General features: G+C 43.0%; 1 protein-coding gene across 6 annotated transcripts in view; it reads left to right on the top strand.

Moving 5' to 3' along the window:
• Positions 1–26,515, top strand: part of LOC137327844 (potassium voltage-gated channel subfamily KQT member 1) — a 699,654-nt gene that overhangs the window by 250,919 nt on the left and 422,220 nt on the right. For all 6 annotated transcript variants that reach the window (XM_067993703.1, XM_067993699.1, XM_067993701.1 and 3 more), the window contains one exon: positions 6,578–6,701. In XM_067993703.1, the coding sequence (XP_067849804.1) occupies positions 6,578–6,701 (124 nt within the window). The remainder of the gene's footprint in view (positions 1–6,577; positions 6,702–26,515) is intronic.

The raw sequence follows: 26,515 nt of genomic DNA, 5'->3' as shown, positions 1-26,515 counted from the left end.
TGTCACAGCCAGGGCCTCAACCCTCAAAAGTGCACAACAACAACAACAACAACAACAACAACAACAACTCGCATTTATATAGCACCTTTAAGGTAGTAAAATGACCCAACATCATACTTTTCTGGAGCAAATAACCACTCCTGATTAAGTTACATGTGCTGTTTCGCTCAAATATGTAGGGAAAGCCTACCAATCAGAAAGCAGTGACTTTCCCAGCTTGTCGTAATGTTCTGGATTTACCTTATACTTTCATGACCCCCTCTCCCTTTAATCATCTTCATCCTAAACTGTGCACATTAAGCATCTCTAATCTCTTCTCCGAGCTCTTCCCTCGTACACATGAATCAGTCCTGTTGCTCTCCTCTGTACCCTTTCTAATGCATATAAATTGTGGTCTGACTAGTTCATCGTAAGGTTTTCATATAACTTCTATAGATTTATAATCTACGTTTCTGGCTATCTTCAGAGTGTGTTAGCTAATTGCAGTTTAATAATTAATTAAATTACTTCCTAAATTTCATTAATTAATTTAATGAATTTCATAAGGCATTCATTTATTGCCTGCGTTTCATAATTAGTTTACTTATTCATTACTTTTACTGGCTGCATTAAATGTTTCATTTCATTACTCACCACATTCAAAGCATCCATATATGAAATACTGCTTATAAATTAATTTGTTTCTCATGACAATCTTGTGCCTGATTTTATCAATAAAATCAGGGGGTAGATAGTCAACTCGCCACATGGGTGTGCGACTGGCATTGCGGATTGACTGCTCGTTATAGGTACTGCCTGGTTATCACTTCCCCCTTCGTCCTTAATTCTTTTTGTGGTTATCTTAAATCTGTGCCCTCTCGTTACTGTCTCAACACCGGTGGAAACAACCTGCCACTGTTTATCATGTCATAACCTTTCATAAATCTTAAAGATCTCTATCAGATCATAATTGTAACCCCCCCCCATCCCTGGTAACATCTTGGTGAATCTACACTGCTTTCATATTCTTCCTATAATGGGGTGTCCAAAGTTGCCTACAATACTTTAACTGAGGTCCAATTAAAGTTTTGTACAAGTTCAACACTACCTCCTTGCTTTTGTATTCTGTGTATCTAGATACAAAACCAAGAATTCTATTGCCTTTTTAATGGCTTTGTCTGCTTGTGGTACCACCTTCAATGACCTGTGTATCTACACACTAAGGTCCTTCTACTCCTCTACTTTATTTAAGGTGCATTTCCTTTCCTTAGAATTATTTCCAAAAATTATGTCACATTTTACTACATTGACCTGCATCCGCCCATCCTTATCCAAGTCTCCTTATCTAAGAAAGGATATACTTGCCTTGGAGGTGGTGCAACATAGGTTCACTGGATTAATTCCTGGGGTGAGAGGGTTGTCCTATGAAGAGAGGTTGAGTAGAATGGGCCTATACTTTCTGGAGTTTAGAAGAATGAGAGATGATCTCATTGAAACAGATAAGATTATGAGGGCACTTGACAGGATAGATGCTGAGAGATTGTTTCCCCTGGCTAGAGAGTCTAGAACTAGGGGCATAGTCACAGGATAAGGGGCTGACTATTCAAGACTGAGATGAGGAGGAATTTCTTCACGCAGAGAGTTATGAATCTTTGGAATTCTCTACCCCAGAGGGCTGTGGATGCTGATTAATTGAATATGTTCAAGGCTGAGATAGTTAGATTTTTGGACTCTAGGGAATCAAGGGATAGTGGGATCGGGCGGGAAAGTGGAGTTGAGGTCAAAGATCAGCCATGATCTGATTGAATGGCAGAGCAGGCTCGAGGGGCCGTATGGCCTACTCCTGCTCCTATTTCTTATGTTCATGTTCTTATCCTGCTAGCCTATCCATGTCACAGGAACAGGAGTAGACCATTCAGCCCCTCGAGCCTGTTCCATCATTCTATTAGAGCATGTTTGATTTGTACCTCAACTCCATTTACCTGCCTTTTCTCCATATCTCTTGATACCCTTACCTAACAAAAATCTATCGATCTCAGTCTTGAAAATGTCAGTTGTTCCAGCATCCACAGCCTTTTTTGAGGAGAGAGTTTCAAATTTCCTTTGTGTGAAAGAATGATTCCTGATTTCATTCCTAACTGGCCTGGCTCTAATTTTAAGATTTTATGCCTCCTTTTCCAACAACGTTCACCTGAGGAAGGAGGAAGCCTCCGAAAGCTTGTGAATTTAAAATAAAATTGCTGGACTATAACTTGGTGTTGTAAAATTGTTTACAATTGTCAACCCCAGTCCATCACCGGCATCTCCACATCATGGATTCCCCACCAGAGGAAATAGTTTCTCTGTGCCTATCCTGTCAAATCCCTTTAACTTTTAAACACCTTTATTAGACCGCCCCTCAACCTTCTAAACTCAAGGGAATACAAACCAAGCTTATGCAACCTGTCCTCATAATTTAACCTTTTAACCCCGGTATAATTCTGTGAATCTGCGCTGCACTCCCTCCAAGATCAATATATATTTCCTGAGGTGCGGTGCCCAGAACTGAACACAAGACTCCAGATGGGGTCTGACCAAGGCTCTGTCCAACTGAAGCATCACTTCCTCCCCTTTGTATTCCAACCCCCTTGAGATAAAGGTCAACATTGCATTAACCTTTTTAATTACTGTTTCTATCTGTCCACTAGCTTTTAGTGATTTGTGTTCATTGACACCTAAATCCCTTTGCTCCTCCACAGCTCCTGATCTCTCACCATTAAGAAAATATTCCGATTTGTCTTTCTTGGATCCAAACTGGATGACCTCACACTCCCCCACATTGAACCCCATCTGCCATTGTTTTGCTCACTCACCTAGTCTGTCTGTGGCTCTTTGTTACTTCCTCCTTGCTCCTGCACAACCTACTGTGCCTCCTAACTTAGTGTCATCTGCAAACTTGCAGCTACAACTCTCGATTCCTTCATCCAAGTTATTAATATATATGTTGAAAAGCTGCGGCCCCAGTACTGATCCCTGGGGGGCACCACCTGTCACAGCCCCCTAATTAGTCCTCCTGCAGTTTTTCACAATCCCTATTACAGTTTGCCACACCTCTTTCTTTAATGTGATCTGCAAATTTCAACATTGTTCCCTCAATTTATAAGCCCAGATTATTTGTTATGTATATAATAAATAACACAAGTCCCAACACAAACCGCTGTAAAACACCACTCATCACACCTTTGAATTTTGAAAAATGTCCTTTTAACCTTGACCCTTTGCTTTCTGCCCTCCAACCATATCTCTATCCATGTGGCCATGTTCCCCTTAATCCCATGTGCCATTATCTTTGTTATAATCTTTTATGTGGTACTTTATCAATAAATCACATCCACCACATTATCTTTAACTATGCTGCCTCTTATTTCTTCAAAGAATTCTATAAGATTGATCAAACACAGCCTACCTTTTAGAAATCCATGCTGACTGTATTTCATTAACAATACATTGTGTGTGACATGAATACATTGCTGATTAAAAAAGCCTTGTCTCCCCTGACTCTGTGAGATCTGACGTGGAGATGCCGGTGATGGACTGGGGTTGACAAATGTAAAGAATCTTACAACACCAGGTTATAGTCCAACAATTTTATTTGAAAATCACAAGCTTTCGGAGATTATCTCCTTCGTCAGGTGAGTGAGTGAGTCAGGTGAGTCACTCACCTGACGAAGGAGATAATCTCCGAAAGCTTGTGATTTTCAAATAAAATTGTTGGACTATAACCTGGTGTTGTAAGATTCTTTACATCTGTGAGATCTGTTATACACAAAAAATTATCACTCGGAGGCACTTCTTTTATAGATGTACTCTCTGAGCTGGTGTTGGTATCTAATAGAAAGGTTTAGTGAGCTAGATAAACACTCTATCAGTGGGTGTTACTCTACCTCGGTTTCATTTTATTTCAGAAATAATTTCCAACTCACACCTCTTAGCTAAATAAGGATGTCTGTGGGCAGAATCCTGTGCTTAGTAAACTTAGCAACTTTGTGCCTTGAATAAAGTTGCTGCTGGTATTGGAAAGCCTCACACAATGAGACTGACCCTGACCTTGTTGAAAGGAATTTATGAAGGTGACATAAAAAAGGCAATTAGTTGTCTCACTTAACCTTGCACTGGGGTCAGATTGTGTACTCTGTATTTGATTAAGGCTTTCTAAGGGTAATGGGTAGGGCCAGTCAGGTGGATATTCTGGGTGCTAGCATGATATTAATGGTTTTGAGTTTCTCAGTTTTGTTCCTGTAAATAATGTTGGGCAGTGTTGCATTGAAAGAACAAACCACCTATACTGGGGCACAGTTAGTACTTTTTCTTGTTCTCTCTGATTCTCAGTCTCCACATTGTGTCATGTAGGCCCAACGCATTGTTCTTCTTGAATGCTGTTAGGGGATTCAGGAGGGACCCGCAGGTAAATGCAAAATCTGCAACAGATGTTGTCTTTCCAGATAGTGTCGGATGTTTCTAAGAACTGTCAGCATTTGAACAAGTCCAAAGTTGCAGAATATAGTTTAGAGCATTGCGCGTATGGGCTTACTATCCAGATTGAGAGAAGGTAGTTATTTTATTGAATAGAGCCCCTTCCCCAACCAATTTTCACTAAAAATTGGGGGGCATATTTTCCTTTGGGTATTAAGTTGAATGAAAAAGTAGATGTGAGCAAGACTGGTAGAAAGCAGTAACTGATACAAAAGTACTTTTTTACCACGTGTGGGGGTAGATTTTGACTTTGTTTGATAGTGTAAAACAGGTGACAGCGAGTCGGCAGCCCGTTTTACATCTCTCCTAATTTTTATTTTCATTGAAGTCTCCTAAGAATAGGAAATGGGATACATTTTTAAAATTTTCTTTTGACTGCAGATACTTTATAAAGAGATTTCCCTGTTTGCTGGTGCCTCGATAGAACCTAAATGCAGCTAATCTGTGTCACTAACTAACTTTATGTGGCTCTAGAAACAGTTTTTCCAATTTTCTCCCCTTCATCCCCAAAGGTGCTTGGCTCATGCTGAGTAGAGTTCCTTGGGTACCTGTAGTCCTCTGGTGTCTCAGTCAAGGGCCCCTTCTCCATATTTCAGCCTAGATAGTGAGTGTGTTCATCTGTGGGAACATTGCAGCCAAGTTCGTCCCTGTCCCCGCCCGATTTCCGTACACAGGGGTAAATTTTCTCTTTCAGCGATGGCGGAAAACGGGCAGTGGAAGCGAAAATCGGGAAGAGTGTATAACTGGCAGTGGAAAGGGAAAACGGGAAGAGTATATAACTGGCAGCCGATCCGCTACCGTCCGTTTATCACCAGCCCAAACGTGAAAATTTACCCATTTTGCAGCAGGGATCATTGGACAGGGGTCGGGAGTGGGAATTCTGCTTGATTTTCTTTCCCTAATCTGAGGGTGTAAAGGTGAATTGCTACCAGCCCCACTGCTGCCTTGGTTATAATTAATTAATTTAGCACAGACAAGGGTTTGAACCTGCAACTTGCTTAGTCTGTATGGCTCTTTGGGCATGCTTTACCTTGTCTTGTAAAAAAAATATACAATAATGTGTATATTTCTAATTCATTTTGTGCGTGCTCAAGGAAATAACATTCCAATCCATCAAGGCCATCCATCATGTGCCCAGACTGATTGCAATCCCCAAGGTTTAGAGTTGGGGGCGGTCGTGCTTGTGCACTGTGAAGTGTTAAATAACTTGCCCTACGGATACACTAGGCTTCCCTCTTCAGGCTTGTGCATTGGGCAATTGGGTTTCCTTCAGCTAATAGTGGTAAATGAGACTTCTCTCCTGCTTCATTGCCCAGGCCAGCCCCAAGGTCAGTCAGGGGCGAGTCTTGCTTCACTGTTGGACATCAAACTTGGCTGACAGCCAAATTCCTTCTCGGAGAAAGGTCACCAACTTCAGAAATGTTCCATTAAATGTGAAGAGAGCCTTCACGTTCGTCTCTGGGATTGGTGAAGACCTGAAACTTATCATTTTTTTAATTTGTCAAAATATGTAACCATCAGTCTGTGTCGTTCATAAGCAATGTGCAAAAACCAAGAGTTTGTGGCTGCCTTGCCTTTTGTCTATGTGAACTAATACATTTGTGGTAGCTAACTTGAAGCCCTAATGGGTAATGGGTAATGGCAGCGCCTGCTGTATCACTAAGCCAGGGAGGCCCTTGGTTCAATTTGCTGAGTTAGCTGATCCCAGCTGGGGGCCAGGAGGGTGGGGAGTAAAATCAGCCACGGTCCCTATTCCCAGTTGCTACCCAGTGATCCCTGCTGGAAAGTGCACGTGTTTGGATATTGGCGGTGGGAGAACAGGATTGGATTTGGCAATGAATAGCCTGCTGACACTTACTGTCAAGGCTTATATGTGAATAATGGCCAGTTGGCAGAGGTACTGGAGGGCTGCCAGTGCCTGAAAAAAGGTACCTCAGCATGAGCTTGTGCTTTCAGGAGAGAAGGAGGGAAAAGGGTGGAAAAGTGGGTGGGGGGTGGGGGGTGGGGAACGATAATTAATGTTGAGTTGTGAAGTGCTTTATGCAGAGGATTGATGCTTGTTTTTAAAACAAATTATTTCTCGCAGTGAAGAAATCCCTGGGGATACTTGATGTAAACACTGGAGCCTTGTCGAGAGCAAACAGCTATGCAGATGAGCTTGACCTCATCGAGGGAGAGCCGGTACTGGCTCCCATCACGCACATTTCGCAGTAAGTCACAGTATACAATTGCTAAATGGGCGTTGCCGTGGTTTTGGGGGAAATTTCGGGACCTGGTTCAATAACTGGCGCAGCCTGTTCCAAATGATAGACGTTGGCCTGGAATTGTCTGGAATGGCGCATCTACGTTGGATTTGTTTTACACCGTAAAATTCCCAGGAAATCACGCGTGAGTGAGTTATCATGATTTTACTATAATGAGTCCTCCAGTCTGCCGTTAAGATTGTTAAAAACTTTTGATCAATAAATCACGAGCGGATTCAATCTCTTTTCTACCATTTTTAAGCATCACATGAACTGCTGGTTTACAAGCAAGAAGGACCTTGTGTGATGGAAGTCTGTCGGTGGGGCGATGGTAGGGGAGAAGGAAGGGGAGATTTCTTGCTTCAGATATTCGGAAGCGCTTGAGATTACTGCATATTGTCTGAGATACTCAAATGTGTTGGGGGTGTTTCGTAAAAGAGCTCAGGGTAATTCTTCCTGGTACTGCCTTCAGGCATACTGGATTGCTAGGACACAACTAATAAAGGAAAACTGGGTGGGGAGGAGCACAATCCTTTAAAGCTTTCCTTTATTGCCTTACCCAGGCAATCCAGGACCACACATATTAATGGTCTTACTGGTCAGTTGAGATACATAGGGGGTCATTTTACCCTAACCCACCCAGAGGGAAGGAGACGGGATCGGATCAGCTGCCTGTTTTACACCCCGCCTGATTTTGCATTCCATCGAATTCAACGGAAAGTAAAATCGGACGGGGTGTAAAACCCAGGTCCGGTATGATCCGGTCAGATTCCCACCCCATGGCCAGATCAAAATGACCCCCTTCAGCCTGGTATCAAGCTCGAGGTGATGTAATGTTCTCTCTGCATGTTTTTTTTTTGTTTGTCAATTATTGCTAACCATTGCAATTCTTGCTGAGTGGCTTGTGGTTTCTGTGGATTGAATTCCGAGAGTGTCACACTGGGCGTGAGTTGCTCAATTAACCACAAAGTTAAAGCTGTCAGTGCAAATGGAAATCTCGGTCAGTGGCGGCTGGAACACAGTTTGTGCCTGCGAGAGGGTTAAAGGAGAGCTGGAGCTTTTATTATTTTTGTAAACATTTCAATGCTTTGCTCATGAACAAAATCCACTGTGGACTGGTCTGAGTCTCAATCACATATTGTGGTGTTGTGGAGAAATCCAGTTGGGAATATTACATTTGGTGGGACACCATTACCTCTCCTTTGCTCTGGTTCTTAGTAATGACACAACCACGCGTAGACCACAACTGTGTTTTACAGCTTTCTATTGATCTTTATCTTTTGAACGTGAACTTTTCATTCAAGAAGCCAATTATAAATTTCAGGGCTGCAATTTTCACAAAAGTGACAAACGATTACTGAGTTTTTCCTTGTCGTCAGCTCTGGTTCTCTCTACCTGTCATGGTCCCTTGTGTCTTCTTTCCAGGTGATGTGGTCCTTTTGCTGACAGACTTGTGTTGTTATACAGCCGGACTTATTTTAGCTGGACTGGTCATTGACTGGCCCTTCTGGTCCACAGTGAGTGTTCCCTTAATGTGGAAAATTAGGATTTAGCTGAACTTTCTCCCTGAAGCTTTTCTCCCTGAGCTTCATATTCATGTAACAATTAATTGATTCCAGGAGAAAGAAATTAGCTAACATATTGAGTTTCCAAACGTTCTCCCTTTGTACAAAAATGGGACGGAATGTTACCAGTAACACGTAACCCGGTTTGGCTCTCTCGCATGTGAATTGGTTTATTTTATTAATGCACAAGCAAGGCGTTCAAAGAGGGGGAAAAAAAGTTTCCTTTAACCTTATCCAGGGTTTTGGAGAAAAGGTTAGGACACTTGAACAAAGTACCAAACGATCTGTAAAAAGACAAAAACACAAGGTGAATGGAGTACTGCGTTTGAATGATGATTCAAATACGGGAAGAGGCTACTATCTTGAATACCACAAGCAAGTGTTACATTCCAGCATTCCCAATGGCCATTTAGTTGAACACTAGGGAATGGCTGTGTCATCATTGTGGTCTCAAACTAAGGCTGATAGAGGAGCAATACATTCACTTGGTCGTTAGAGAGGTCTTTAGATTGTGGATTGTAACTCTATTTTAAGTGATGGGGTGAGAAACAATTGATATCTCCCAGATCACTATTATATGAATTGTAAACAATTTTACAACACCAAGTTATAGTCCAACAATTTTATTTGAAATTCGCAAGCTTTCGGAGGCTTCCTCCTTCCTCAGGTGAATGTGGAAATGAAATCCTCGAACCCTTCGCATTTATAAATCACAGAACAATACCTGGTGATTACAGATAGTCTTTCCAACTGCCCGTTGCCAAGGCAATCACAGTGTGCAGACAGAGAGGTGTTACCTACAGGGCCACCGAATATACAAACAACCAAAAAAAAACAGAGAGAGAGAGAGGCAGAAACATAGAAAAATCCGGAAGGAAGAGAAAGACAGCAAATGACCCGTTATATTAAAAACAGATAACATTTGTTCGCTGGTGGGGTTACGTGTAGCGTGACATGAACCCAAGATCCCGGTTGAGGCCGTCCTCATGGGTGCGGAACTTGGCTAACAATTTCTGCTCAACGATTTTGCGTTGTCGTGTGTCTCGAAGGCCGCCTTGGAGTACGCTTACCCGAAGGTCGGTGGCTGAATGTCCTTGACTGCTGAAGTGTTCCCCGACTGGGAGGGAACCCTCCTGTCTGGCGATTATTATATGAAGGCATACCTTCTGCCAGCTCACTATGGAACAGGAATGACAGCAGTACTGAAGTCTGCAGTCCAGACGCAACTAGCTGGAGAAGTTAATGGTGACTGGCTTAGGGCGGGAGGGAGAGGCAGCAAAAATAGATTTTTAAAAGAAGTCAAAGAGCATTAAAAGTAGTTGTAGAGCATCGAAAGTCTGGGCTAGGGTGAGAGGCTGAATCTGAATTTGATTTGAGGTGGGAACTGAATTTGAATGTGGGTATGCTCGGTTTGAATCCCCATTTTTATTTTTTGGTGTTGGGGGCATTGAGAATGAATTTCAGTTCATAAGAGAGTGAGGCCTAAAACTAAATTCCTGTCAAAAGGATGTGGGAGAACATTTTTTGTTTCAATCCCAGCTGGGGCTGAAAGGGAATGGGAGAAAGGGACCTGAAAGCAAATCCCTAGATTCATGTTCTTGACCATGCTATTTTCTTTATTCGTTCTCGGGATGTTGGCGTCACTAACAAGACCGGCACTCATTGCCCATCCCTAGTTGTCCTTGTACAATTGTGTGGCTTGCTAGGCTACTTCAGAGGGCAGGTAAGAGTCAATCACATTGGTTTGGGACTGGAGTCGCATATAGGCCAGACCGGGTAAGGACGGCAGGTTTCCTTCCCTAAAGAACATTAATGAACCAGTTGGGTTTTTGAAACAATCCAACAGCTTCACGGTCACTTTTAGTGGTACCAGCTTTTTATTTCCAGCTTTTCATTTTTAAAACTCAGTTCAAATTCTCAAACTGCCATGGTGGGGTTTGAACTTATGTTCACTGAATTATTAGGCCAGGCCTCTGGATTACTGGTCCAGTAACATAGCCACTAAACTTCCGTACCCTGATTAGAGAAGGGCACTGGATGGCAGCATGGCACTGCACTTCATGGGAAAGGAAACCTGCTCTGTAACAGTTCTGTCCCACCCCAATTTAAATGCCTTTGACTTGAGTCTGAATCCATTCAGCTCCCGCCCAGAGGAATAAATCAATGGGAAACGACAGTGACTCGTCCCTTCTCAAAAAAACCCGAAAAAAATGAGAAGAAATAGATTGGAGAAAAGTGACCTTTTCCAAGGGGATTAGGCAGTATTTATAACTTCAAACCAATGCATTCAGAAGCAAAAATAAACTGTGACGCAGAAGCAGTTTGAACACAACCTTTAACTAGCAATTATGTTTAGTGATATTTTCCATGTTTGGAGACTTGTGTTATGGAATGTTAAAGTGGCATGTTGAATATTGCCTGTTCCTGGAGCCATACTGATGGTTTTGACTTTGTGATGAGAAACACACACACACAGGCACACACACACAGAGTTATATATAAAATATAAAATGCGCACATTTATTCAGAAAGAAAATTCCGAAGAGCAAAGCCAAAGTGTTAAACTCTTTAATTGAATGGAATTTAAAGCTTCTCATTGGAGACAAATGTAGTTGGCATGCGATCAGTCGATTTATTAGTGAACAAAAGAATTCTTCACTCAATAAGTTGACATTCCTCATCAGGGATTCAGCACCCCTTGCTTCAGAGGGGAAAAGAAGCATGCTCATCTATATTGGCTTCAAAGAGTCTTCAAAGGAGATGCTTAAAAGATGTTTAATTTTGAACAGTTGGATGCAATTTACCGGTAATGAAAGCTGCTGACATCATGTCTATGACATTGTGTTCAATCCCAATTGACAAGCGTGTGCTAAAAACACATGCGTGTTCTAACCAAGCTTACACAGCAGTAAAACCAATTGATGTGTGATGTTGATACAGCAGTTTGCAGTCAAAATTTAATTCCATCAGTGCCCTTTTTTTTAAGCTTTCTCTAATGTCTGGTTCAATTTTTCTCTCAATGTTGAAGCTTATTTTTTGGTTCAGTGAGCAATAAAGAAAATGAAAAACTCTACACGATACTGAGATTAATTTTTTTTTAGAAATTAAAGCGTTAGATCTAAATCTACAAGCTGATCTGTGCACTGCTCCAGTCAGCTAATTCCTGTACCTGTTTTCTCCATTACCCTCAAAGTATATTGGTTTAGGTTTATAAATAATATAATATACCCACACTCCTGCTTCTTAAATTGTGTTTCGGGAGTTTTAGATTGTTCAGATTTCATGTTCTTTTTGTGAGGTTCTCATTCTTCAAATCTGTTGTACAAAATCCCGTTCCACTTTCAAAGTGGAAGGTTCATTGGATCTGGCACCAAAAATAGTTACATAAAATCCTGCAGATAGAAACATAGAAAATAGGAGCAAGAGTAGGCCATTCGGCCCTTCGGGCCTGCTCCGCCATTCAAAATTATCATGGCTGATCGTCTAACTCGGTCCCCGTATCCCTTAATCCCTTTAGCATTAAGAAATATATCTATCTCCTTCTCGAATACATCTAATGACTTGGCCTCCACTGCCTTCTGTGGTAGAGAATTCCACAGGTTCACCACCCTCTGAGTGAAGAAGTTTCTCCTCATCTTGGTTCTAAATGGCATACCCCATATCCTGAGACTGTGACCCCTGGTCTGGACTCCCCAGTCATTCGGAACATCCTCCCTGCATCTAGTCTGTCTAGCCCTGTTAGAATTTTATATGAATTATAAGGTGATCAAACCTTAGTCTTTAATTAAATATCACACCCCTCTGTACTAAAAGAATACATTTCTGAACCTGATCATTACTTTTAGTTGAGTTTTTAGAATGACTAGTCCATCTCCTATGCTGCTGCTTGCAGGCTAAGGAAAGGAGGCCTGGGAGTGAGCAGGACTGTTGGGCTCAGGTATTGCTGGCAATGAGCGCAGGATGAGACCCAAGAGAGAGTGGGCGGTGAGGATCATCTAGATAAGAGGGATAGTGAATAACAAGGCTGAAAATGGAATACACGGGAGAATACAAATGTACGAAAATGATAAACAGGAGAAGACCAGCTGGCCCATTGAGCCTGTCCATATTGTCATGGTGCACCTTAAGCACATGATGTCCTCCATCATTCCCCCCACCCACCTCCAACCAGCCAGCCATGCAGCCTCCTGGGAGAGGTAAAAAAAATTAGAGAAAAAACCGTAGGACAACTTAGGGGGAAAAAACTCTTGAGAAAATTCCTCTCCGATCCCTAATCAAAAGGGTTCCAGACGACTGGGAAAAAGTGGCAGATCAGAAGGATGAGGGGTGGCAAGAGGAAAGATCGGTTGGTCAACTGTGAAAGGAAGTTAGTATGTACCTCTTTCTTTTTCCAGGTTTGCTGTGCTGTAAACAGGGAAATGTCATGCTTGACAGAGAGGTGATTTTTATTTTTGATGGATTTGCTTAGTGTTCGTACAATCCAAAATATATCTGCATAGATCAATCAAAAAGCTGTGATGTGAGGCTTCCAACACAATAAAATGTATATCGATTAGTTTTAGGGTGGCATTTAAGATGGGAATCAGTTCAATATTTACAGCATTCTGTGGGAAATTTCTTCTAATATGGAGTCTTATTAAATTTTATAATTGAGTAATCTGGTCCTACATTCAGAGTTTAAGGTAAACAACATTGCCATTTAATAATTGGCTGATGCCACCTCTGATTTTTTTTTTCTCGCTCGCCAGTGAGAACAAGTAAATGCAGTTCTGTCAGCCTCTCCTCATAACTTAAGAGTTTTAAGCTCTGGAATTATACTTGTTCTTTTCTGAACCCTCTCCTCAGTGCCCTTTTTAAGGTGGAAAATTGCATCGGCACAGGCATGGTAGCCTAGTGGTTAAGCTAGTGGACCAGCACCCTAGAGGTCATGAGTCAGGGTGTTTTCAGGGTGACCTGAAGGGTAAGGTCCCCATAAACCCAATAGTTAATTGACTAGGTATGAATTCCTAAGTATCTTCTCTGTCTGCTTGCCATGTAGTGGGTTTAGTCTGATGTGATCTAAGCTGCACATTTTTTCTCTCTCTCCTGCCTCTCCACGTATCAACTCATGAGCTTGGCTTTTGCTTAAAACCTAACTTTACAGTCAGGATTTCTGTGGAGCCTGGGAAGGACCCACTCAGCATTTTAAAGAATCATATAGTGTAAAGGAAATGAAGGAGGTGAAACCTGGGTAGGAAGAGGGTGTGATTTTAATGTTTTTTTTAAAATATATTATAGGCTGGGGAGAGGGCTGCAGTCCCAAATGAGCATTTAATCTGTGCTGCCGGCCTTCCTGTGAACTGACAGCAGGCGGGAAGGGGACGTGCAAGCACAAAAGGTGCTGTGACAAATTGGCCACTTGTTATTGTACGGTGGCATCGTCAATTAGTGACATCCTGGCGCAGAAAACGTAAACAGGTGGGGGCATATCTTTGGCGCAATTATAATCATAATATCGTCGAGATGGTGCAGCGCTTTTTACAAGGCACAGTGAAACTGACAGCAGGCACTAGGACCCCGGGGGAAACCAGCTCTTCTTGGTTGCCGGTCTAACAAAAGTTGCCCGGTTGGTGGCTGAGGGAGCCCCGGACTGTGGGATCCAGCGGCAATTAGGAACAAGGAGCATCAACTTGGTTCAAGGCATAACTCCATTATGCTAAAAGGAGACGCGTTCAGGAAACGTACTCTTTATTCTGAGCTAGTGACCGACCCCTAGGGGTTAAAGATCCCACCAAGAACAATCCCGGTCCATGATTTTTTCCATTAAAGTGAATGGGCAGAAATTCCCAGGGTTGCAGTGTGCAATTTTACAGTACACCCTTCCGGGATGTTCTGAGAGAGCAGAGTGGACATTTTATCCCATAAGAGTTATTCTGGGATAGGGAATTGATAATTATTCTGGGATTGGGGTCTGGGATAAGGATATGATGATTAATCGGGGATAGGGAATTGCTGATTATTCTGGGATTGGGGTCTGGGATAAGGATATGACGATTAATCAGGGATAGGGAATTGCTGATTATTCTGGGATTGGGGTCTGGGATAAGGATATGATGGTTAATCGAGGATAGGGATTTAATGGTTAAATAAAAGGAAAAGCAAATGCTGTAAATAAAATAAAAACATAAAATGCTGGAAATGTACACCTGTAAAGAGAAAAAGCAGAATATGATGTTTTGGGTTTGTGCCCTTCAGACTCCCCCAAAGCCCATCAGTAAGACATCAACCAATATCATAAGCCCACCAACTCCCACAGCTACCTTGATTACACTTCCTCCCACCCCGCTCCCTGTAAGGACTCGGTTCCCTTCTCCCAGTTTCTCCGTCTCCGTCGCATCTGTTCCGACGATACCACTTTCCACACCAGTGCTTCCGATATGTCTTTCTTTTTCCTCAACCGAGGATTCTTCCCACTATAGTTGACTGGGCCCTCAACCGTGTCCGTCCTATTTCCCGCACTTCTGCTCTCACCCCTTCCCTTCCCTCCCAGAACCATGATAGGGTCCCCCTTGTCCTCACCTTCCACCCCACCAGCCTCCACATTCAATGGATCATTCTCCGCTATTTCTGCCACCTCCAGCACGATGCCACCACAAAACACATCTTCCCTTCCCCTCCCCTTTCAGCATTCCAAAGGGACCGCTCCCTCCGCGACACCCTGGTCCACTCTTCTATCACCCCCGACACCCGCACTCCTCCCCAAGGTAACTTCCCTTGCGACCACAGGAGATGCAACACCTGCCCCTTCACCTCCTCCCTTCCCACCACCCAGGGCCCCAAACACTCCTTCCAGGTGAAACAGCTACTTTCAATTTAGTATATTTAGTATACAGTATTCACTGCACACAATGTGATCTCCTCTACATTGGGGAAACCAAACGCAGATTGGGTAATCACTTTGCTGAACACCTCCGCTCTGTCTGCAAGCGTGACCCTGACCTGCTGGTCGCTTGCCATTTTAATTCCCCTTCCCACTCCTACTCTGACCTCTCTGTCCTCGGCCTCTTACACTGTTCCAATGAGGCTCAATGTAAGCTCGAGGAACAGCACCTCATCTTTTGTTTAGGCACTTTACAACCTTCCGGACTCAACACTGATTTCAATAACTTCAGATCATAACCACTGCTCCCATTTTTATCAGTCAGCTAGTGCTGGTCATGGTTCTGCTGCTGCCATTTACAGCTACTCCTGATCAATCTTTTGTTTCTTAATCTGTCCCATTACCATTCCCCTTGCCTTGCACCATCATCCCTTTTGTCATTTAATCACTCGTGCCCTCCATCCTATCACAGACCTTCCCTTTTGTTCTTTCCTCCCCTCCCTCTCCACCTTTCCCTGGCTCTGTACTTGCTCAAAAACTTTAACTCTTTTAACATCTTCCAGTTCTGACGAAAGGTCTTCGACCTGAAACTTTAACTCTGTTTCTTTCTCCACAGATGCTGCCTGACTTGCTGAGCTTCTCCAGCACTTTCTGTTTTTATTTCAGATTTCCAACATCCACAGTATTTTGTTTTTGAGTAAGATAATGTACTGGTTTTAAACACCACAGTCCCACTGGTCTGACCACGGGCGGCAGTAACTTCAGACCTTAGCTACATCCTCCATTTTTTTCACAGCAGTGGGTGCTTGTGATGTGGCGGTGGGAGGGGGTGTCTGTCAGTGTCCAGGGGAGGGGTGGCAGGTTTACACCTGAACCAGAAACCTCTTGGCAGAGCACAGTGCTGTGAGGGTCTGAGCTCTTGGTGTAGGCCCCATCCCTTTTACTCTTCATGGGGGGCATCCACCATGTTTCACTTGCATTTTCTGTTTCAATATCATTTCTGCTGCATCTGCAGCTTTTAATTTTTTTTTTCTCTTTCTTTATTGTTTCTTTATTTCTCCTACTTTTGTTTTACAAGGACTCGATTTCTACCCTGCCCTCCCACTATTTGCATGTTCTTTTGTCCTTTCTGTATGTCTGCATTATCTCACTAATGATCTTTTCTATCACCCAACTGTTTTTACAAAGCAGTTTGCAGATCATTTAACACATTAATTCCCTCTGTATGATTGCACTATACATTGGTTCTTAACCCTCTCCTCCCCCTCCTTTTTCTTTTTCCCAACTTTGCCTGCTTATCTCTTAGCTATTCGTGTGCTAAAGGGTACACATCCAAAACATTATAGCCTGCCTTTTCTCACTACAGGGATATGATGGTTACTCTGGAATAGGGATATAATGAGTATTCTGGGATGGGGAATAATGGTTCAGGACCACAGTTCTTTATTGTCCCATTATTTCCGCTGAATGAATAGCAATTGAAAATCCATAGCTATGTCTCCATTTATTCCCTGTTTATTTACTCACAATGTCTGCATCATTGTCCCTTGGGTACTGACAATGCTGTGGTGCCAATCATGATTCCTGCTAAAGAGATTGTTTCCACGTTTCCCGACAATTTCCTCCCCTCCCTTCAAATTGAAAGCACTTCCCCACAGAAAGCTTTTCCTCTTTAATGCGCCAGTCAGATCTCGTGGGACTTTGGATCAAGGTATTTAGTAAGGAGCGTAACCTCTTCAAACCTGAAACAGATGGATCCGACGCTATCTGCTGTAATGGTGTCTAGAAGATGAAAGTGCACAGCCAAGTCTCCTTGAGTGGTGTAGTAATGAGATAAAAGTTATTGAACTACACAGGTGCCCAGACATCTCACCAAACTTCAGACTTGTGGTGTAAATGGACAAATAGATTTAGCAGCTGGCTTTCATTTTTATGGTGCAATTGAGATCTTCACTTCCTATTCAGGGCGTAGTTAACAAGTAGGTGATAGGTAAAAAGTGCTAATGAGTCACCTTGTTGTGATCTCCCATGCCTATGTAGGCAGAGAGGGAAAAGGGTTAGAAGAATGCTCTACTCAAGCAAGAGTGGGCAGTTGAATGGCTTAAGGGGTGGGAGGATTGGAATTGGAAGGTGTAATGCTCAAGTGGTAGGTAGGGATTGAAATGATAAACAGTTCAGGGGGAAGAGAATGAAGGTCACATGGCCTGGGGAGAAAGGGAATAGTAGGGTAGAAGGGTGCAATGCTCAGGAGTGGGTGAAAAGGTATCTCTCCAGACTCTTGTCAATCTTTTCTCTCCCTAGCACTCGTAATAAAGATAAAACAATGGAGCTCCCCAATGCCCAGTGGATGAAAGGACTGCATGATGTGGTGGGGAGGGGGCTTGATGAGAAGGTTGCAGGTTCGCTTCCACGTCCCTGGACTAGGAACTGAGTCATATTTTCTTGTTCTCGGGAGATGGGTGGCGCTGGTAAGGCCACATATATTGCCCGTCCTTAGTTACCCTGAGAAAGTCGTGGGAGGCCTTCGCCTTGAACAGCTGCAGTCTTTGTGGTAATGGTGTTAGGCGGGGAAGTCAAGGATAATGACCCAGCAATGAAGAAGGAATGGCGATATAATTGTGCCTGATCACTATCCACTGCCTCTTCTGGACACTGGCTGTGATCAGGACTAGGTTTGGCTGGATTATGGTCTACTTGCTTGCAAACATTCATTATTCAGGTGTATGTATCAGCGCTGATTACTTGGGTGAGCTACTGGAGAGTCACTAGTGCCATGCGACTAGCCAAGCATGGGTTATCACCTTCAGGGGAGGAAACATAAGGGAAGATAATTGGGGAAAGAAATAAATTTTAAAGCACATATGCAACTATTTGAGAAACCAGCAATTTTTGAATCTTTAAAACACTATCAAAATATACATACCTTTGGGATGGGGGCAGGGAGGAAGAAATAAGAGTTCGGATTTTCCTCCACGGCCTAATATGTGGCATAAGTGTGGCGGGGTTGGCTATGTGGCTGCCCGACTAACCAGCATGTGACCCCTGAAAAATTTCCGCGATCAGCCTTATTTAAATATTTGAAGTGAGCCCCTAATGGAATTTCTGCCTGCATTTGGGAGCTCGCCACTGATGGGGAGAAAATGGCTGCCTCTTGACGAGAGTAACAGCAACAACAGCTTAAAGGAGCAGGCAATCTCAAAAGATGAAAAAAAAACCCTGACTCTGATGAAGTGGCAAAATCTACCGACGCAGAACTGGCACTTCATTGTACAGAAATTAATATGTGTTTCTGCCTCGGTCCTTTAAATTGTTTCCGCCATTCCCCCTCCCTTAATGACACTAGATGTCTGTTTAACGCTGCTCTAATTAATGTTAAGCGTTGCCAAGGCAACAATGATGGAAAATGTGATACATAACCTCACTCCATCATTGCTGCCTCATTACAAGGTGCCTACCCATATTTGGGCTGGTGCTTACGTGTACCGACCGGTATCACTTCTGCCTGATTACTTACTGGCTGTAAAGTGGGCACGGATTCAGGGATATAGGTCCCTACCTGCCCCATTATCACTGCTAAAGTGATGTAAACACCCAGGAAAATCCTGCCCAAGTAATCTACATTACAACAAATCACACTCAACTCCTCCACAAAACGATATATTGGATAATGATTTGATAAAGCTCTTGTGGTAGATTTGGGTGAGAGGAGATTTCAGGTTTGTGATAGGACGTGTTCAAATATCCTCCCATTAATCAACAACAACTTGCATTTATATCAGTGTTGTCCAATACGCTAGTGACTATCCACGTATGGTGAAATGAGAATCCAAATGTTACAAATTGCATTTCTGATTAATAAATATTAAATGAGTAATAGACGCCATCATTGGGCATGTGATCTCAATACTCACATTCTCACAGCATATGAATGTGTACTTTAATCTTTGTGTGTTTCTGGGTAAAATGGTAAGGCAAAAAGCACGTTATAGAATCATACAGCACAGAAGGAGGCCATTCGGCCCATAGTGTCTGTGCCAGTCTTTGAAGGAGCTAGCAATTAGTCCCATTCCCCAGCTCTTAACCCATCGTCCTGCAAATTTCTTCTTTTCGAGTATGCGAGTGTTTTTTGATCATAGTGAGTGCTTTACTTCTTGGTTACTGAATGGTGGTAGATGTTTGTTAAGTAAATATACACATGTGAAGTACACTCACACAATGCGGGTAAATGTATGTAGGCGTTTTCTTCTAAAATTAGGGCATGTGGCTAAAATGGTGTTGCCGTAGCCAGACCTGTGGCTAGTCAGTGATTTTTATTGGGCAACACTGATTTATGTAGTGCCATTAACGTCCAAAACGTCCCAAGGAGCTTCAAAGAGGCATAAGAAGAAAAGGTCACTGCACCAAAGAAGGGCTTATTAGGAGGGGTGACCAAAAGCTTGGCCAAAGAGGTGGGTTTTAAGAAAGATCTTAAAGGAGGAGAGGCAGGTAGAGAGGCTCCTTCCGTTAAGGAGGATTTGTAGCTGCTCAAATGCAAAAAGGCTGTGGCAGTCTTTTCTGTCGTGGGCTGTAAGCATACAGATGACTGCTTTTTGCCAGATCGCTGCTTGGCTTTGCCAATCCACCACATCTGTAGGCATCTCCTTCTCTTCCCATTGACTTGTCCATCCAAAATGGTGTTTGAAGGTTCTTCACAGCTGCAATGGGGCTACATGGTCAAAATAGGTCATCTTTACGATTCTTTTCATCTTCACATCCCATATTTGGAGAGTTGAATCTGTGGTGTGTCTAGCAGCCCTGGAGTTCCTTAAAAAGCCGATGGTAACATCACAGTTCAAAAGCCCTGATCCTCCTCTTATTATTGCTAACCTTCAGGGTCTAGTTTTCTGACTAAGTCATTTAAATAACCACACATTCTGAAGGAAATGAATAAGGTGGAACCTGGGGAAGAGGAGAACTTGGAGGGTGTCGATTTTTTTGGCTGCGGTTACACTACGCAAAGCGGAATGAGAGAATTGCTCTCCGATTCGATCTGGGTCTGGAGAGGCGGAGTCCAGAACCCATCTCACTTCCTCTTTGGGAGGTTGGGTTTCGCTGTGACATCACAGACGTCGGCGTTTGTGATGTCACAATGGACAAGAGCACACGTGGCCATAATGAGAAAGCTGGACATTCAGTTGTGAATGGGGGAAACAAATGTCTCCATTTGGTGGGAGGAGCTTATTGCACAGATTACATCATGACATTGACAAGGAAGATGACTGCGCAACACGAGCTGCTGAAGACTGCGTTTGGGGAACTGCAGTTTGTGTTTCATACCCCCAAGTTGCAATGGATCTGATTCCCTGCTTCCACACCGACTTTAGTCCTGCAACGGAGCAGAATCCTCTTTGTTACGACCCTAATTGCTGTTAGTGGGACCTTGCTATGCATAAATTGGCTACTGTGTTTCCTGCATTACAACAGTGACCACACTTCAAAAAGTACTTCATTGTCTGTGAAGCGCTTTGGGACATCTTGAGGTCATGAAATGCGCTATATAAATACAAGTCTTTCCTTTTTTCTTTCTAAAGTTGTGATGTAAACGCATCCTAAGATTAGGAGCTTGGGTCTTTCAGCATGATTTAAGGTGTTGTTCCATCATATTTTAAGGAGCTTGAATGTAGTTATTCTGGGATAGGGCCACTGATTGTTCTTTTTAAAAGGTAAATTCATTGATCCCACACTCCACACAGGGAGCGCAGGTTGGCACTGTAGCACCTATTCTCCGACCCGCACCCCCTTCATGAACAGCTCCCAGCTGTGACCACAGGATTGGTAAATTTACCCTTAACCAAATTTATTTCTTCTGAATGAATAGGAATTGTGTGGAAAAATCCCCAGCTATTTTCCTATTTATTCTCATTGTATTTACTCACATTCTCTGAATCAGGTGTCAGTCTTGGCTCAGTGGTATCACTCTCGACTCTTAAGTCAAAAATTTGTGGGCTCAAGCCCCACTCCAGAGACATGAGTACATAATCTAAGCTGACACTTCAGTGCAGTACTGAGGGAGTGCTGCACTGTCGGAGGTGCTGCCTTTCAGATGAGATGTTAAAACGAGGCCTGGTTTGCCCGTGGACGTAAAAGATCCAACGGCAATATTCAAAGAAGAGCAGAAGAGTTCTCCCCGGTGTCCTGGACAATATTTATTCCTCAGCCAACATCACTAAAAATAGATTAACTGATCATTTATCTCATTGCTGTTTGTAGGACTATGCTGTGTGTAAATTGGCTGCCGTGTTTCCCTCTATTATAACAATGTCTACACTTCAAGAGTACTTCATTGGCTGTGGAGCACTTTGAGATGTCCTATGATCATGAAAGGCACTGTATAAATGCAAGTTCTTTTTTTTATTGTAACAGTGAAGGCTTTAAATCTATTTTTTTACATGTTTACCCTTTTTGTAGCCCAAGTTATAGCCAATTTCTACTTCATGGATCATATGACTTCCGCTGATTCAGTAACGTACCAAATTATTGTAAAAATAAATAATCGTATTGAGCAGTTTGCATTGCATGAATCTTCCATTATTATTAAAATTAGTTGAAGGGGAGTGTGGAGGAGAACATTTCTACTCAGCTCATTCTAAATGCTTGATAAATGATGACCGCAAATAAATGAATTTATACAAATTCTTAAGCTATCAGGAGTTGACTGTATAAAGATGATGGATGTGCTAGAGTGGGTGGGCAGGGGGAGGGTTTGCTGGGGGAATGGGTTGTAACAGTGGATGTTCCAGGGCATTAAGATCATGGTGATGTAGCTGTTCCAGGGGTTTAGGGTCATGATGGTGTAGTTTCTCTGGGGTTTGGAGTTGCAGTGATTTATATGTTCCATGTGTTTGGGGTCATAGTGACGTAAATGTTCCAGGATTTTGGGGTCACTGAATGTAGACATCCAAGGGCTTGGGGTCACGGTGATGTAGATGCTCTCGGCGTTTGGGATCATGGTGATGTAGATGCATCAAGGTTTGAGTAACAGTATTATAGTTGTTACAGGGGTTTGGGGTTGCAGTGATTACATGTTCCAGGAGTTTAGGGACATGGAAATGTAGATGTTCCAGGGGTTTGGGGTCATAATGATGTGGATGTTCCAGGGGTTTGGGGTCATAGTGATATAGATGTTCCAAGGATTGGGGCAGATAAATGAATGCAGGCACTCAAGAGAAATGGGGGGATTATTGCAGATGTTTTATACTGTTGGGGAGAGAAGGTGATGAAAGCTGTTCCCAGGATTGGGGAGATGGAGATGACAGACATTCCAGTGATCGAGGGGATATCCGTTGGCAGATGTTCCAGGAGTTGAGGAGGGGGAGATGATAGCAGGAATTCCGAGGATGCAGAAGGATGTAATGGTAAATGTCCCATGGAAACGGTGATGATGGTATGCTCAGGGCATTGGACTTTAATAAGTTTTATTGATTTATTGTACTTGTAATTGAACCATACAACAAAGAGCTGAAAGTATGGATTGAATTAAAAGAAAATAAGAGACAATTCTGCGGAAGTCTGCGGTTACTCATTGTAGTCGGATCCCAAGAGCAGTTGTGCTTTAATTCCTTATTCCAGTGTTTTACAGAGGAGTTTGTGACAGAAAAAGAAACAAATAATCCCAAGATCAAATTTATTGGTTCGGAATTTGCTACAAAAACAATATTGGCGTCGAATGCCATAAGTTAGACTGCTGTGCGCCCCGCCCTAGTGGCAAATTCACACTAACATTTGCTGGAGAACTGATTAGAATATGTTGCAGTGAGCATAGCGACGAATCAGAAGGAGTGCGGCCGATGGCTAAAGTAAAAACCATTGTGATATGACACGACTCAGGCTCAATGTTTAAAATCGATGCCCAAAGGTTGAACTAATGGGCAGAAAGAAGCACACATTGAAATTATAGAGAGCTGACTCGTCTTAAGGCCTGATTTTAGATCTGTCTGGTTAGTTCATTAGATGGCACAGTGACCCCCCCCCCCCACCCCCGCCACCCTCATTAAGTTTGCACAAACCACACAGAAACCAGATGCTTTTAGTCTTCAGTTGCCCAAGCAGTCTGTAATCCCTGTGCTATTTCTGATTTGCTACTTGGATTGTAATCAGGTGTAAATGGGCACATTGTGATCACAGAAATTCACAACGCAGAGGACTAACAATCCCAATCACATATAGAAAAAAGTCACATTCACGTGGTAGTCTGAGGCTAGGGACCAGCCACCTGCACCACCCCTTTCCCCAACCCCTAGATATATATGACTTCTGTTGCTTTTCACTTTGCACCAGTGACCCTAGACGCAGAACTGCACCACTGAATAATACAGAAACAGCACCTAACGAAGGTGACACAATTATTTCTTAATTTAAACAGTAAACTACGATTCCTGTGATTGCAACAATCATACTGAGCCCACAAGCGCCAATTCTGCAACCGCCCAAGTGGCAGCAGCGATCACAATGGCATTAATTCAACATTTAATGGGGGTGGGCCGGAGTTATGATAATTAGCCCATTCAACTGTTTCGGCGAGAGAAACAGGAGGGAGCGGTGAAAGAGTCTCAGGAAATTATGGCGTGGTGCAAGTAATGGTTGAAGTTAGTTTCCTGGAACTTTTGCGCCATCTATGTAGATACGCCATTACAATGGCGCAAACCTCCAGGGAACTCTGGGTCATTGTCTTTCCAGAACTAGAGTGAGACATGGGAATTAATGGAAGTCTAACTGGTGAGATGTGTAAACAATTTTACAACACCAAGTTATGGTCCAGCAATTTTATTTTAAATTCACAAGCTTTCGGAGATTTTCTCCTTCCTCAGGTAAATGTTTCAAGATCTCCTTGAAGCCTACGCATTTATACATATTGAATAATACATGGTGTTTACAGACTGCCCCTGCAACTGCCCGTTGCCAAGGCAATCACCGTGTTCAGACAGAGAGGTGTCATCTGCAGAACCCCCGAATACACATTCAACAAAAAAACAAACAGGGAAAAAAAACAGAGAAAAAAAACACAGAGAGAGGCAGAAACATCCGGAAGGCAGAGAGAGCCAGCAAATGACCCATTATATTAAAAACAGATAACATTTGTTCGCTGGTGGGGTAACGTGTAGCGTGACATGAACCCAAGATCCCGGTTGAGGCCGTCCTCATGGGTGCGGAACTTGGCTATCAATTTCTGCTCGACGATTTTGCGTTGTCGTGTGTCTCGAAGGCCGCCTTGGAGTACGCTTACCCGAAGGTCGGTGGATGAATGTCCATGACTGCTGAAGTGTTCCCCGACTGGGAGGGAACCCTCCTGTTTGGCAGTCTGTAAACACCATGTATTATTCAATATGTATAAATGCGTAGGCTTCAAGGAGATCTTGAAACATTTACCTGAGGAAGGAGAAAATCTCTGAAAGCTTGTGAATTTAAAATAAAATTGCTGGACTATAACTTGGTGTTGTAAAATTGTTTACAATTGTCAACCCCAGTCCATCACCGGCATCTCCACATGGTGAGATGTGAGTTGTGACAGGAAGCACAGACTGCAGTGGTGATAGGAGGTCTCACTTGCATTCAGTGTGATATTGTTAGATTTAGGTGCAGCATACGCAAATCTCCTGATTTCTCCCTCTCAACTCTCCGCAAGCAATTCTGAAAAGAAAACTGATTGAATGAGATTGCCGAGTCTGATCCGATCTGTGTCACTGACAGTGTCAGATAGAGAGATAGACAGACAGACAGATAGATCTTGCATTTATATAGTGCTTTTCAGGACCTCAGGATGTCCCAAAATGTTTTACAGCCAATGAAGTACTTTTGAAGTGTAGTCACTGTTGTAATGTAGGGAATCGCGGCAGCCAATTTGCACACAGCAAGATCCCACAAACAGAAATCTGATAATGACTGAATCATCTGTTTATTAGTGATTGGTTGAGGGATAAATATTGACCAGGACGTCGGGGAGAACTTCCCTGCTCTTCAAAATAGTGCCATGGGATCGTTTACGTCCACCTGAGAAGGCAGCTAGGATCTCGGTTTAACATCTCATCCGAAAGACCGCACCTCCGACAGTGCAATCTTCCCTCAGTACTGTACCCGGAGTGTCAGCCTAGATTTTGTGCTCAAGTCCTTGTGGTGTTGGGGGGATGGGGTTGAGGGCTTCAGTTTACATCAGTCAAGTCCATCCCGTTAATAAACTGGAGGAGATGGGGGCTCATATGGATTATAGTAGAGTTCTGCGCCATAGCGAAGAACGTGACGTGAGAACACAACTTGTATCATCTCAATTGTAGTAGCGTTGCTTACTTAAAGTCAGCCATTTCCTCCACACATGCAGGCCGTCAAAAGCCTCAGTGTTCTGTACTGCAGCATAAAACCCTTGGCTGGATGAACTATTCCAATTGGAGTTTAAAGCTGAGTTTCAATGCTGAGATGCATTTGCTTTGTTTAAAATTTCGGGCCAGGGGAAAGAGGCTAGGGTAAAATAAGACTGCTGATTTGTATGTCAGCACTTCATTGCAGTTGGAGGCTTGGAGCACTTGCATTGGGAGCTTGAGTGCCAGTCGGGAGCCCTTGTGTTAAATACTCAGTGGAGGTAGGTGTGGAAGCAGCTGTGATCCATCTTTAAGTTGAAGTTGTAGACATGCTGTATCTTCACTCTACATCACTGTGATGTATCTCATGTTTAAAATGCCTAAATAATGAACTTCACTGAAGACCTAGGAACTTTTTTTTACAGCAATAAGAAAGTACATTAGTCCTAAAGAAAATAGATAATAAATAATGAGTAATAAATGCAAAATGAAGGTCAGTCATGTCACCAATAGGCGTTACATCCATATGTTATAGTTACAGATATGTTTGGGTAGCATACCGAGGGACCTCTACATTCAGGAGAATGTGAACCATAGAAGAAATAGCTATATTTCTTCCAGCAAATGTTTGGGTCCCAGTGGTAAAACATGTCTCCATTAGTTACAGTATAGGTAACCTCCACACTACTGACGAGAAGTCCCTGGGGTTCGGCTCCGTCAACTGATATCTTAAAGTCTGCGTCTGATCAACGCAATATATTGGATGTGCTTAAGAAAAATTGCAGCATGTAGTACACTTGCCAAGTGGCTCAGAGGCCTCAGCGCAATTCTCCTCTCTCTTCTCTCTTCTCTCCAGACAACAGTAGCTCATGCTGAGGTACAGTACAGGGGCTGAGCCGGAAGTGGGGCCTTAAAGGGGGATCGGCAAGATTTTTGCGGGATCAAGAGGAGCATTCATGCTCACAAAACCAAAGTGCCACGGCGTTTTATTTCATGTTTGCGCAGCAGTCTGCAGTGGGCCTCTTTAAG

Source organism: Heptranchias perlo, chromosome 12, assembly GCF_035084215.1.
Source record: "Heptranchias perlo isolate sHepPer1 chromosome 12, sHepPer1.hap1, whole genome shotgun sequence".
In the NCBI taxonomy this organism is placed as follows: domain Eukaryota; kingdom Metazoa; phylum Chordata; class Chondrichthyes; order Hexanchiformes; family Hexanchidae; genus Heptranchias; species Heptranchias perlo.
Note: the sequence above shows the minus strand (reverse complement) of the source record. Positions and strands in the feature narration are given on the sequence as shown.